The following is a 15,803-nucleotide window of genomic DNA, read 5'->3' as shown; positions in this document are numbered from 1 at the left end:
GTCTCTCTATCTCTCTCTCTGTCGATCTATTTATCTATCTATCTATCTATCTGTCTGTCTGTCTCTCTATCTATCTATCTCTATCTATCTATCTATCTATCTATCTATCTATCTGTCTGTCTGTCTGTCTGTCTGTCTGTCTATCTGTCTGTCTGTCTGTCTGTCTCTCTATCTCTCTGTCTATCTATCTATCTCTCTCTCTGTCTATCTATCTATCTATTTATCTATCTATCTATCTGTCTATCTATCTATCTATCTATCTATCTATCTATCTATCTATCTATATATCTGTCTGTCTGTCTCTCTATCTCTCTGTCTATCTATCTATCTATCTATCTATCTATCTATCTATCTATCATAGACAAAAACTACGAAGCGGTGACAGGAGCAAAAATCAACCGGGAAAAGTCAGTGGGCTTGCGACTCAGCACCTGGAGAAGCAAGCCCATGCCGTCCACCAGCGCCTCCGTCGTGGGACGCTGGACCGACGGCCCGGTTGAGTTGCTCGGGGTCTGGTTTGGTCCAGACCTCCAAGTGGAGAAGAACTGGAACGAGATAACGAGTAGGGTGGTCACTCTCGCCCGGCAATGGGCCAAGAGGAAACTGTCCCTAAAATGTCGGGCGGAGGTGGCGAACACGTACATCGCGTCCGTCATCTACTACCGCCTGACCGTCGTACCTTGTCCCGACCCTACCAGCACCAAACTACAACGCATCCTCTTTCGCTTCTTGTGGAAAGGATGCGTCCCGATGGTCAGGTGATCCATTTGCTGTCAACACCCGTTAAAAGGAGGGCTGGGTATGCCGTGGTTGATGATGCGCAGACACGCGCTGAGACTGCGACATCTCTGGCTCTATGTAGACGACGGTGAACAGGTGTGGTCGCCGTTTGTGAGGCACGCTTTCCCGCAGCTCGTCTCCATGACCGAACTGCAGTCGTGGATCAAAAAGAGGCCGAGGAAGGGCGAATGGCACCGCGAGTGTCGCGTTGCTCTCAAGCAACTCTGCCGTCCTGGGTCGACCTTGAGTGACTTCAACACAACCAAAGCATTCTATAGGGGTTTAGTGGAGGGGAGGTACGAAGACGAGCTCGGGGCGAACCTGGACGTCGACGAGGAGTACCTGACCCGCCTGTTCAGGACGACTTTCGGGCCAGGGCCCATGGACAACTTCCAGAGATCCCTGGCCTGGCAGTGCTACCGAGAAGCGCTACCCGTTCGGGATAAGCTCTACAGACACGGCTCGAGAAACACGGGGCCGACCTGCCCGAGATGCGGTCAGAGCGACGAAACCGTTCTGCACGCACTCGTGCAGTGTCCAACAATTTCCGACCTGTGGGCTTATGTCGAACAACTGCTGTCACGTGTGGGACGAGTTGGTTTATCAGCTGAGTCTATCGTTAATATTGTCACGCCTCCCTCCTTCAAACGGGAAGGAAGAGCTATTTTCATCATCCTTGTGGCTATGGCGAAAGAATGTATCTGGTGGACGCGTCTGAAAGGATTGGAGACAAACACTTTCCTCTCTGGTCAATCTCTCATCAACTTCTTCAAGTACCACTTGAAAAGGAAAGTGAGAGTAGAGAGGCAAGTTTTGTCTAGCGAATGTTTTAAAAAAGATGGGTGAATATAGCAAGAATGGCACGTATGAATGACGAAGCCACCTTGAGCATGATCCTATGAACCCAGAAATTGAAAACAGAGAGTTGCTTATTTGCAAAAAAAAAAAAAAAGAAATATAACATGTGACTCCATTGACCGAGGTTACCGTTATCTTTTCCGTAGGCTTTTCTTTCCACGGGTAAACCTCACCTGTCCTCCCCTTTACACTTCATATTGACATTTCTGTGATAACGATCCCTATTGATCAAATTTTTTTTTTCCTCTCCCCCTTTTTTTTAACCCCCCTTTTTTTGTCCTCTTTCTCTCCTTTTACGATCCCTTTTGATCGAAACTCCCCCTTCCTTTTTTTTTTTTTTTAAACCTTCAAAAGAAAAGCTCTACCTTGTAATTTGTTCTATCTGTGTGCAGCCCTGTGTGGCTAATAAAGAAACATATCTATCTATCTATCTATCTATCTATCTATCTGTCTGTCTCTCTATCTCTCTCTCTGTCTATCTATATGTCTGTCTGTCTCTCTATCTCTCTCTCTGTCTATCTATCTATCTCTCTATCTGTCTGTCTGTCTCTCTATCTCTCTCTCTGTCTATCTCTCTATCTATCTATCTATCTATCTATCTATCTATCTATCTATCTGCTCTCACAATGGACGGATGCTAGTCATATCGGCTCCACGTAAGTTGGCCACTTTTACATGTTTAAAACTGCTTGTTGTCAAATATTTTGTTTTAATCGTCGTGCAATTTCATTCACTAAAAAACCTGAGAATTATTCACGTAGAATTCCGCCCCTGTATGGGCGAAATTACAAAAAAACTTTCAAAACTTTCGTGGGTTTTTTAGCCATTTTTCATTTTGAAAATGGCAACTAGAAACCACGTGGCTAGCCCGCCAGTCATGCAGAACGGTAGCAAAACACTATTGCTACCACTAGCTGCTAAACATCGCAGCGTGAACACCGCTGTCACCACCATCACCACCACCAACAACAACAACAACAAATCTAACGTCGCATTCACCATCGCCGCGACCAAAGACATTAACTTAGATTTCCCCTCACTCCCCACACCACTTGTTGATGATAAAGGGACAGAGAAAGGGATTTCAAAATGAATACAAACGAAAAAATGAATGCCAGCACCACCACCATCACCACCAACAACAACAACAACGAAATTGGCACAAAGCCGCCTACCAAAGACAACACCGCCCAACCAACACCACTACTACGACGTCAAATGCTACATCCAAGCCTTCTGCTGCTAGTACCGCCAACACCAACACCACTACCATGACTTCAATTAACACTGCCACAATTAACACTTCTCTGCCAAATTCAAAATGAATTTTGCGGACGTAACAAAACAAAAAAGAACAATTGTAACATTCACCACACAAGAGATAAACCGCACAAAGGCACTCTTCTCCAAAGAAGGAGACAAATTGCACTTCAATTCCACAACACATTGTGGAAAACACACAAAAAAACAATAATTTATAAAGTAATAAACAAAAAAACAAAGAACAGAAAAATGCACCGCAGGAAAAAATCGAAAAATGCCTTCGTCCTGCATGGGACTCCAAGGAATATATCAGCTGGGCTGGGGAAACAAATTTGGTACAGTCCAAGTACGTTTCCTCAACGAAAGTTTAGCAAAACGTTTTTCCACATTGGAGCTACATTCGGACGACTTGGTAATGATACCAGTCTATTTAAACAAAAGGGTCACGAAAGTCCAAATAAAAACATACCATTTGATGTCGAAACACAATGGTTGGTCTCTGCCATCTGCTTTGAAATGTCAGAGACAAACATCCTGGGAATCGCGGTTCTAGGAGAGAAAGACTGTGGGCAAATCAATCGAATTCCTGCTTCAATTGGATGAAGCAGCAAGAGAGAAGATACCCACCACTATAGAACTGCCAGGAGGCTACAAACTCTATATAGTGGTAGAGGGCAGGCGACCACGCTGCTATTTGTGTGGAAGCGAAACACACTTGAAAAAGACGTGCCCAACCACTGCACACCAAGAGCAACAACAACAACCACTACCACAACCAAGCACTCCGGAAAAAAAGCTCTACTACCCACACACCACCATCAACACGAAGACGACAAGAGAAGCACACCAAGCTAATCCGTCATCAACCAAAACCACTCAACACCTGGAAAAATACCAACACACACCACCAACAACAGCAAACCCAAAGGAACAGAAAAACAAAGAAAACAACACACAAACTGATCCCCCATCCCTTATACCGCACTCAACACACACAAACACTCAACAACCAACAACAACGAAAACAACAACACACACTTACCAGACATACATAGAAGCCCACAACATACCCCTACCCCCTTCTGATTCCTCAGAAATTTCGTCGGAAGACGAAACCAGTGAGGAATGGCAAATAGCTACAAAAAAAGGAAAATAAAGAGCAGAAACACCCAAACCAAATGCAAACACGAACAAAGCAGGGGGAATACATCTCCCGAAGACATTTCAAAACCCAACGCAAACAACAGCCACACCAACACCAGAAAAACATATACAGCAAACATGCTCACAGCCATAGACACCAAAAACACAAATTTGATGGAATACATCCAATCAAAACAAACATAACAGAAGATGACATCAAAACAAACAATCACCCATACCAACACCACCAGACCACATCAAAATATTACACATCTCCAAAAGTCTGCACCACACACTCAAAGGCATTTTCCCCAGTGCGGTTGGTAAATGCCAAAAATATCTCACAAAGAACTGTACTGGATCTTCTCGAGGACAAACCAACGAGGAGAAAGCAAAAACTTTCGAGCAGTAAGTAACCCTCTGTATTCTAATTCATTAGAACTATGATCAAGATTGGTTGTGTAAATGCGCGTGGCTTGGGGTCCCCTTGAAACAAGGGTACCTCTTAAATGACATAAAGTCACATAAGTTAGAAATCATAGCCATCAGCGAGACCAGACTCCACAATCCGCGGGCCCTAAAGACCATGTTTGGCGGACAATTCAACATTTATTTTTCCCCCTGTCTGCCGAGAATGGGCGGTAGTGGCACCGCGGTACTTTTTCACAAGAGTCTGGATCTCAAAGTAGGAGGACAATATTCGTAGACCCGGAGGGAGACTGGTCGTCCTGGATTTCGACGGCAGCAATGGGTGCGCTTTTGCTTTCGACTCGTATCAGTTTACGAGCACCGCCCTTAACAGGTCGGGCGGATTTCTTTCAACGTCTAGAAGTTTTCTTGGGAACGTCTCGTCCTTACTCTTAGTGGGGGATTGGAATGCTACCTTGGACACGCATGTAGACTACGTGGGTAGAGATAGGAATAGACGGGGATGCAAATGCCTCAGAGACCTGCTCAGACGCTTTCAACTGTCTGACAGGTTACCGACTAGACCACCCGAATGCGCCAACGTGGACATGGAGCAACCGCATCGGGTCGTCGAGATCGTATCTAGATAGGATACTGTGTAGGACAGTAGATAGAGATAGCATAGGATGTCCACAATTCCACATAGTCAGCTACACGGATCACAAACTTGTGACATGTACGCTAGACTTAGGTAAGACACTTAGCAGGGTCCCGATACTGGAAACTAAACGCGTCTTTCCCATCGAGACAAGTTTTCAGAGACCGGATTAGCACACTAGTAAAGAGGGCTTTGACGGGAGCCATCATCAACAACAAATGGTGGTTTGCCCTCAAGAGAGCAGTAAAAGCAGAAGCGATTAGGTACAGCAAAGCACTAGCCATAGATAGAAATAGAGTAGAGGGTGAGCTAGTTAAGAGAGCTAGAAGAGGCAATTAGAAGCGGCATCGCATCCGACGTTTTGGCGGCGAGGTTGGCCCTCGACCAACACTTCAACGCCAAACACGAAGGATGTGCTGTCAGAGCTAGAATGCGTGCTCTAAGGAACGAAGGGTTGGAGCCGCGAGAGAGGCCCGGGTGGCAGAGGCGCAACAGGGCAACAAAGCCACCATTCGGTCACGTGTAGATGAACAGGAGCGCGAATTGCTCGAGCCAAGTAAAATGTGTGAGGCCTTTCAGCAGCATTTTGCCCGACTGTTCGGAACGAGTGGAGGGCAAGAACGTAGGGTGGACTTCAGTGCCTACCTACATAGCCTACCACGACTCTCGACAAGAAAGGCAGGGTGCTGCGAAGGTGCCATCACGGCGGCGGAAGTGCGGGAAGCGATGGCAGAATGCTCGAGGGACAAATCACCGGGTTTGGATGGTCTACCCTACGAGCTTTACAATTGTATGCCAGACTTGTTTGGAGATCTCTTGGCGGCGGTGTACTGCAACTGGCAGCAAAACGGGAGCATTCCTGGTTTTGTGAGCCGAGGAGCCGTAACACTGCTGAAGAAAGATCTAAACAAGGGAAATGTAATAGATAACTTTAGGCCCATCACTCTGCTTAATGCAGACTTGAAAATTTTGGCCAAGGTGCTAGCCAAGAGGTTGGCGCTTGTCATTGAGAAACTGGTCGTCAAGGCGCAAACATGCGCCGTGCCAGGCCGGACCATCCATGATAACCTCCATCTGATGCGCTACATCATAGACGGGTAGTTAACGAACCTGGCATGGGTGGGGCCCTGATCAACTTGGATCAATCGAAAGCTTTTGATAGGGTAGACCATCGATACTTGGGGGCAGTCCTGAGAGCGGCTGGTTTCGGTCCCGTCTTCCGCGGCTGGATAGCTGCCTTGTACAGAGGCATCCGTTCGGTAATTCGCGTAAATGGACATCTATCGAGACCTTTCGACATTGCACATTCTTCGGTCCGTCAGGGATGCCCCCTCTCGGCGCTTCTATACGTATTGACTCTTGAGCCACTACTGCGGAAGCTGGCGACTCTAAGGGGCATCCCGCGAGAATTGGGATGCGGGACGAGCGTGTCTGCATACGCGGACGATGTCACCGTCATAGTGTCTAGCCACGAGCACATCGAGCTGGTCGGCGAGACACTGAAAAACTACGAAGCGGTGACAGGAGCGAAAATCAACCGGGAAAAGTCAGTGGGCTTGCGACTAGGCACCTGGAGAAGCAAGCCCATGCCGTCCACAGCGCCTCCGTCGTGGGACGCTGGACCGACGGCCCGGTTGAGTTGCTCGGGGTCTGGTTTGGTCCGGACCTCCAAGTGGTGAAGAACTGGAACGAGATAACGAGTAGGGTGGTCACTCTCGCCCGGCAATGGGCCGAGAGGAAACTGTCCCTAAAAGGTCGAGCGGAGGTGGCGAACACGTACATCCCGTCCGTCATACTACTACCGCCTGACCGTCGTACTTGTCCCGACCCTACCATCACCAAACTACAACGCATCCTCTTTCGCTTCTTGTGGAAAGGATGCGTCCCGATGGTCAGGCGATCCATTTGCTGTCAACACCCGTTAAAAGGAGGGCTGGGCATGCCGTGGTTGATGATGCGCAGACACGCGCTGAGACTGCGACATCTCTGGTTCTATGTAGACGACGGTGAACAGGTGTGGTCGCCGTTTGTGAGGCACGCTTTCCCGCAGCTCGTCTCCATGACCGAACTGCAGTCGTGGATCAAAAAGAGGCCGAGGAAGGGCGAATGGCACCACGAGTGTCGCGTTGCTCTCAAGCAACTCTGCCGTCCTGGGTCGACCTTGAGTGACTTCAACACAACCAAAGCATTCTATAGGGGTTTAGTGGAGGGGAGGTACGACGACGAGCTCGGGGCGAACCTGGACGTCGACGAGGAGTACCTGACCCGCCTCTTCAGGAAGACTTTCGGGCCAGGGCCCATGGACAACTTCCAGAGATCCCTGGCCTGGCAGTGCTACCGAGAAGCGCTACCCATTCGGGATAAGCTCTACAGACACGGCTCGAGAAACACGGGGCCGACCTGCCCGAGATGCGGTCAGAGCGACGAAACCGTTCTGCACGCACTCGTTCAGTGTCCAACAATTTCCGACCTGTGGGCTTATGTTGAACAACTGCTGTCACGTGTGGGACGAGTTGGTTTATCAGCTGAGTCTATCGTCAATATTGTCACGCCTCCTTCCTTCAAACGGGAAGGAAGAGCTATTTTCATCATCCTTGTGGCTATGGCGAAAGAATGTATCTGGTGGACGTGTCTGAAAGGATTGGAGACAAACACTTTCCTCTCTGGTCAATCTCTCATCAACTTCTTCAAGTACCACTTGAAAAGGAAAGTGAGAGTAGAGAGGCAAGTTTTGTCTAGCGATGTTTTAAAAAAAGATGGGTGAATGTAGCAAGAATGGCACGTATGAATGACCAAGCCACCTTGAGCATAGTCCTATGAACCCAGAATCGAAAACAGAGAGTTGCTTATTTGCAAAAAAAAAAAAAAAGAATATAAAATGTGACTTCATTGACCGAGGTTACCGTGGTCTTTTCCGTAGGCTTTTCTTTCCACGGGTAAACCTCACCTGTCCTCCCCTTTACACTTCATATTGACATTTCTGTGATAACGATCCCTATTGATCAATTTTTTTTTTTCTTCTCCCCCCTTTTTTTTAACCCCCCCTTTTTTTTGTCCTCTTTCTCTCCTTTTACGATCCCTTTTGATCGAAACTCCCCCTTCCTTTTTTTTTTTTAAACCTTCAAAAGAAAAGCTCTACCTTGTAATTTGTTCTATCTGTGTGCAGCCCTGTGTGGCTAATAAAGAAACATATCTATTATCTATCTGTCTGTCTGTCTCTCTATCTCTCTCTCTGTCTATCTATCTATCTATCTATCTATCTATCTATCTATCTATCTATCTATCTCTATCTGTCTGTCTGTCTGTCTCTCTCTCTCTGTCTATCTATCTATCTATCTATCTATCTATCTATCTATCTATCTATCTATCTATCTATCTATCTATCTATCTGTCTCTCTATCTCTCTCTCTGTCTATCTATCTATCTATCTATCTATCTGTCTGTCTGTCTGTCTGTCTATCTCTCTCTCTGTCAATCTATCTATCTATCTATCTATCTATCTATCTATCTATCTATCTATCTATCTGTCTGTCTGTCTGTCTCTCTCTCTCTCTATCTCTCTCTGTCTATCTATCTATCTATCTATCTATCTATCTATCTATCTATCTATCTATCTATCTATCTGTCTGTCTGTCTCTCTATCTCTCTCTCTGTCAATCTATCTATCTATCTATCTATCTATCTATCTATCTATCTATCTATCTATCTATCTTGTCCTCTTTCTCTCCTTTTACGATCCCTTTTGATCGAAACTCCCCCTTCCTTTTTTTTTTTTTTTTTTAAACCTTCAAAAGAAAAGCTCTACCTTGTAATTTGTTCTATCTGTGTGCAGCCCTGTGTGGCTAATAGAAACATATCTATCTATCTATCTGTCTGTCTGTCTGTCTATCTCTCTATCTCTATCTCTGTCTATCTATCTATCTATCTGTCTGTCTGTCTCTCTATCTCTCTCTCTGTCTATCTATCTATCTATCTATCTATCTATCTATCTATCTATCTATCTGTCTGTCTGTCTCTCTATCTCTCTCTCTGTCTATCTATCTATCTATCTATCTATCTATCTATTTATCTATCTATCTATCTGTCTGTCTGTCTCTCTATCTCTCTCTCTGTCTATCTATCTATCTATCTATCTATCTATCTATCTATCTATCTATCTATCTATCTGTCTGCCTCTCTCTCTCTCTCTGTCTATCCATCTATCTATCTATCTATCTATCTATCTATCTATCTATCTATCTATCTATCTATCTATCTGTCTGTCTGTCTGTCTCTCTATCTCTCTCTCTGTCTATCTATCTATCTATCTATCTGTCTATCTATCTGTCTGTCTGTCTCTCTATCTCTCTCTCTGTCTATCTATCTATCTATCTATCTATCTATCTATCTATCTATCTATCTATCTATCTATCTGTCTGTCTGTCTCTCTATCTCTCTCTCTGTCTATCTATCTATCTATCTATCTATGTGTCTATCTATCTGTCTGTCTGTCTCTTTATCTCTCTCTCTCTCTCTCTCTCTCTATCTATCTATCTATCTGTCTGTCTGTCTCTCTATCTCTCTCTGTGTCTATCTATCTATCTATCTATCTATCTATCAATCTAACTAATATATATTATATATATATATATATATAATATATATATATATATATATATATATATATACATATATATAAATACATATTATATATGTATGTATACAGATCATCATCATCATCATACTTGCTTGGCTCCGATAGATTATATTGAGGCAAATTTCCTGCAGCTGGATGCTCTCCCTATCGCCAACATTCTCCTCTTCTTTTCAAGGAAGCTAACATTTGCCAAGAACAAGACATGTTCCCGCAGATGTTGGAAATAAGAGACCCTGCTTATATGACAGTGGCACTCATTTACAACTATCACACATGTCAAGACAAAGAGACACTCACACACACACAAGCGTATACGCACTCACATATAAGATGAATACTCATATATATATATATACATACACACACAATGAAGTCTGTGTGTGTCCGTGCGTATATATATGTATGGATTATATACATACATACATATATATATATATGCCTATATATATATATATATATATGTGTGTGTGTGTGTGTGTGTGTTTGTGTGTGTCTATGCATTGGGATATGTATATATTTATACACACACACACACACATATATATATATATATACATATAAAGTAAGAAATTATAAGATGAATATATTTCTTTCACCAGTTACATCGTTTCACAGAAATTTTTGTGTATGATAAATCTTTTTACATGTCTGCATTAGTGTATAGGTTATAAATCATACAGTGCCATCGTACAATTTACAAAGTAAAACAGGTATAAATGACAAGCACCTCAGTTCATAGAATATCATGTTTACATCCATTCTTCAATGCAATATACATATACAAGAAGAGAATTTTATTTTTAAAATATTAATGTATGGAAGACAATAATTTACAAAGCAGTTTTTTATAGAAGAGAGAAGGTGATTTAGCAAGATATCAAAAAGGAAGCAGTAAATATACATACATGCATATACACTTATATATATATATATACTTATACATATATATATATATGTATATATAAAATTAGGGTGGCTTATGGGATTACCTTGGGTTTCCCATTCATAAAGGGTTTAGCTTTGTACCGTATCATAAGGCCCCAAAACCTGTTGGCCTAAGACCTCTTCAAAATATGGAAGGGGAAAAGCCTTGGATTTACGTTTTCTGCAAAAGATCCTTTCAGCTCCCTGGCAAGAGATTATCCCAGTGACCATGTGGTTCCTGTTAAATAGCTCACCATTGAAGCGTTTCTACATATTCACTGAAACCACGGGTCTCCCATAAATATGAAAGAATTTGACCTCGGATACTCCAGCAATAACATCCCAAAGTCATCCAACGAACTATACACCCGTATGCAGCTGGAAAAGCTATTGGACGTGATTAGGCGTATGAGGTGAAGGGCTTTTCCACCCTCCATATTTAGAAGAGGTCTTAGGCCAACAGGTTTTGGGGTCTAATGATACGCCATGAAGCTAAATCCTTTTTGGACCGGAAACCAAGGGTAATCCCGGAAACCGGCCTTCCCCAGTTTTAAAATATACACTGCTCTGCATCTTAGAGTGTGCTTCTTCTCCGGATTTATCTTTTCTACAATCAAAACATATATATACATAGATATGTCATTATTCAGTTTATTTCCAGATATTCTATTTTTCCCTTTATGTCAACATCCGCTGGACATGTATGTATGTATGTATGTATGTATGTATGTATGTATGTATGTATGTATGTATGTATGTATGTATGTGTGTGTGTGTGTGTGTGTGTGTGTGGTGTGTGTGTGTGTGTGCGTGCGCGTGCGTGTGTGTGTGTGTGTACGCACGTCTGTCTGTATGTCTGCACACACACATACACACACACGTTATGATATAATTTTCACTTAGTCTACCTCAGGAATTTCACGGTTTTTTGAGTTTTATTACAAATGGGGGATTGGGAAATGGAGTATTGACCCATTTTGCATCGGACACTTGTGGGTTGGATACTGTATAATTGGATGTGTTGCATCCTCCAGTGCAGATGCATCTCATCTGGTGTCTTGTTTTACAGAAGAAACCTTACTAAATATTCTCGGTTTCGCTTGGCATGTTGTTGCCAGGAGGTTGTTGGCTATAATGCTATAATCCAAGAACCTACTGACAACAACAACATACCAAGCGACACCGAGAACTTTCCCACCTGCAAGGAATCGATGCAACACGGGTCAAACCAATGGTTGTGATGGATAAAGTTTCTCGTGAACTTCATTTTACATATTCCTCATTCAACATATATATTTATATATCCAACAGTAATGTATATAAATCTCTCCCTCTCTCTCTCTCTCTCTCTCACTATATATATAGTATATATATATATATATATATATATATATATATATATATATATATATATATATTTGAGTGTCTCTGTGTATGTGTGTGTGCACGCGCATTAATTTCATGGTGGTGGACACTAACCACCTCAACAGTTTTATGAACCTCTTATTAATTATAGCAACATCAAAAGTATACTTTAGAAATTTTGATTCTTCTTTACTAGTCTTGATCTGTTAATCATGTGTTCACTCGTGTTCAGCTCCCCTAAAACTTACTATAGTTAGGAAGAAAGGTAGATTAAGCTGAAACAATCTATTTAGGACATCTTTATCCTGTCTAGAACACATTCTCATAGCAACATCTAGAGGATCTTACGAAGGTTGATTTTACGGACAAACATCAAATGTACATGATCAGTTTGATCAAGTATACAGTAGAAGACAATAATGACACATTGATATCCATCCTGATTTTCATGTAAATTTTCATTTTCTATTTTTACTTCCACAAAGGGTTCTGTTCAGTTGGATATTCAAAACAATCAGAAAAGGACACCATTGCTTGAAGCCGTTTCCCAGGGTCACCTCGGAATGACACACAAGCTAATAGCTCTGGGTGCAAATGTAAATGCTGTTGATGGTGAAGGTAACAGCTGTTTGCACCTGGCCGTGGAAAGAAAAAAGTTTAATTCCGAGGATGCACCCTTGGATTTATTAAACGAAGTAAGTTTTTAAATTGTTTGCGTATATATATATATATATATATATATGTGTGTGTGTGTGTGTGTGTGTCTCTGTGTGTCTGTGTGAATTTGTGTATTTGTGAGTCTTTGTGTGAGTGTGAGAAAGAGACAGACAAGCAGACAAACTTTGCTTGTCATGTATCAATTCTCCCCTATCAACCCCATCCTCCATTACCATTCCGTGATCCAGTCTCCCCTTGTGACCCGAGTGATATTATGTAACAAACAATATTCCATCTCCTTTCACTCTCGAAGATGTCGTCTCACCACGGTCGAGAGGTGACCCATCTCGGTTGTTGGCCATATAAACACAGCCATCACAATGTGACGGAGAAGTGGCCTATTTAAAAGAGGAGATATTTATTCTCAATTAACAATGATGCAAGATAGAAGAGATGTCTGAGCTTTATAGTGCTGGTGCCATGGTAAATACATCCAGTCCATTCTATGGAGAATTCTGAGTGAAACTGCTCTCTATCCTACTTCTTGTACACGACATGAATCCACTGACTTCTTGTGGACATGTCATAACAATGTTCAATGTTAAGACGCTAGAGAATGAATACAATAAAGCATGGTCCTTAGTGAGTTTTCCAGTATTTAAGTTCTGTACTTAGGCACACACACACAACACACACCAACACACACACACACACACACCCACACACCACACCACTCACACACCCTCACACAGACAAACACACACAAGTAGTGATTTTAAGTTTGAGTATATATCTTGTAAAATGCTGTTTAAAGCCCGTTCACTGTATTCGGCTATCTGATGTCATCAACAGTATGGACTTCAATACTTCTGGACTTTTTGCTGTCATCTCATAAATGAAGCAGTTTTTTATAATCCTTATATTTTTCAAAATTAAGATAAACAAAGTACTTTTTTCTGTTAATCTAAAACATATTCTCCTTCATTTCCTACAATGCTCTTCCATCTATCTGGTAGACTTGCAAGTCGCCTCTTCCAAAATTCACTTGTCCGTGATTAAAAATACTCCTCCATTACTCTTCTGACTTGACACTAATTCCTGCTTCCTTTACTTTACCGTCATCATTCAAAGATGCTTCTTGCTTAATTATGGAAACATTATTGATATGTTTGGTCATGTCTGTGTGGGATTGACTTTGTTATGTTATAGGTGTTTTTGTTTCTGATATAACTTATGTTCTTTCTTCTCATGTTGTGTTATATTTATATATACAATACTCTTTCTTATGGCCACATGCTCGCCTTTATCAAGCCAATTATATAGATAGGTTCTTGTTGGTTTGTTCTTCCTAAATTTGACTTTTCTATTGAATATATTGACAAGTAAATATTTACTCATTAATAAGCTTGATGTTAATCAATACGGTTTCTCCTGCTCAATGTAATGACAATATATTTAGAGGGTGTCTCAGTGTTGAAAATAAAGTAAAAACATGAAAATGGGAAATGGACTCAATTAAAGATTATGTAGGAACTCAATACTTTGTAATTGCTTTAATTAGTGGATAAACAAGCTATGAGTAAATTTAGATGAACTTTTGTGTAATTAGGGGCATTTGTTTTGAATATTTGTGTAATATTGTCATAATTTTATATTTCATCATTTGTAGTGCTGCACTTCCCTTAACCTGAAAGAGGATGAAATGCTCTCTGGTGTAGTGGTAGGTAGATATCTCGCCAGCCAGGGAGCGGACTTTCACCATAAAAACAACAAATATAACACACCATTGGACCTCATTAAGGACCCAAATTTGAGAAGAAAATTAGAAGCATTTTTACCACCACAGTAAGTATTTCCTGGCAATGGAACAGATAAACCAGTACATTTTCTATTTTGTATATAATCATGTTTATATGTTTATTTCGTTTTAATTCTACCAATACATTATACTGTCGCTAGTGTTTTTGTCAAAGGCCACACAATAAACAATATGCAGTTGTCAGGAGATCAAAGAAAGAACACGATTTTGATTACATTCACATGATTCGTAGTGTTGCCAGTTATACTTCACTGTCCACCCCCACCTACCCCTCTTCGTTCCCTATTTTAAAGATTTGTGATCAATACGAAAATATAGATCTAAATAATGAAGTGAATGAATTCCATTTTGAAACTGTTACTTAGAATTAAGTGGAATTTATCTGTCTACCAACATCTTTTTCTCACTCTTCTATGTCCGAATCAGTCAATATTAAGAATGATTTCATAGAAAAATAACCTACAAACACACACCAACTGTGTATATATTATATTTCTGCAAATACTGATGGAATATTGCCACATATCTTCATAGAGAAAAAAACCTGCCAGGAAACGTAAATAATTCAAGTAACACATATACCATTACTAGGTGTTTTAGTCGCCTTTCACTCCCGTATTTTATAAGGTTTGGCAATTTCGTTGCCATACATCTCTCTGTATGAGCTACTTAAGAAGCAGACACATTTCCCCCTCAGTGAATATACAAAACTTTCTTTGTCTGTTGAAATTTAAATATCACTCTTTTACTTGTTTCAGTCATTTGACTGCGGCCATGCTGGAGCACTGCCTTTAGTCGAAAAATTCGACCCCAGATCTTATTCTGTGTAAGCCTAGTACTTATTTGCTGAAACGCTAGATTACGGGAACGTAAACACACCAACATTGGTTGTGAAGCGATGGTGGAGGGACAAACACAGACAGACAAATATACACACCAACACACACACATATATATATATATATATATATATATATATATATATATATATATATATATGCGATGGGCTTCTTTCAGTTTCCCTCTACCAAATCCACTCAAAAAGCATTGGTCAGTCCGAAGCTATAGTAGAAGTCACTTGCCGAAAGTGCCACGCAGTGGGACTGAACCCAGAACCATGTGGTTGGTAAGCAAGCTACTTACCACATCTACTCCTGCGCCTATTGTTCAGAGATATTGATTTTTGGTCTGCATAAATATAGATCTGTTTTCTTCAATTGACAAGCCTCAGAAGATTTTCTCTACTTTTACAAATGATCGTTTATGTGAATGTTGTAATAATAATATAATGT

The 15,803-nt window shown here is 41.6% G+C and overlaps 1 protein-coding gene across 9 annotated transcripts in view; it reads left to right on the top strand.

Annotated features, from left to right (window-relative positions):
- Positions 1–15,803, top strand: part of LOC115230932 (E3 ubiquitin-protein ligase MIB1-like) — a 38,660-nt gene that overhangs the window by 1,086 nt on the left and 21,771 nt on the right. For 8 of the 9 annotated variants that reach the window (XR_004997593.1, XM_029801037.2, XM_029801036.2 and 5 more), the window contains exons 2-3: positions 12,521–12,730; positions 14,362–14,537. Coding sequence is in view for 8 of the 9 variants with exons in the window: in XM_029801037.2 (XP_029656897.1) it covers positions 12,521–12,730; positions 14,362–14,537 (386 nt within the window). In the remaining variant the exon portion in view is untranslated. Of the gene's footprint in view, positions 1–9,921; positions 9,927–12,518; positions 12,731–14,361; positions 14,538–15,803 lie in introns of all 9 variants that reach the window. The other variant, XM_036499868.1, reaches the window with a different exon arrangement.

The sequence above is a fragment of the Octopus sinensis genome, unplaced genomic scaffold (genome assembly GCF_006345805.1).
Source record: "Octopus sinensis unplaced genomic scaffold, ASM634580v1 Contig16818, whole genome shotgun sequence".
Taxonomy (NCBI): Eukaryota; Metazoa; Mollusca; class Cephalopoda; order Octopoda; family Octopodidae; genus Octopus; species Octopus sinensis.
This window is presented reverse-complemented; position numbering and strand designations above follow the sequence as displayed.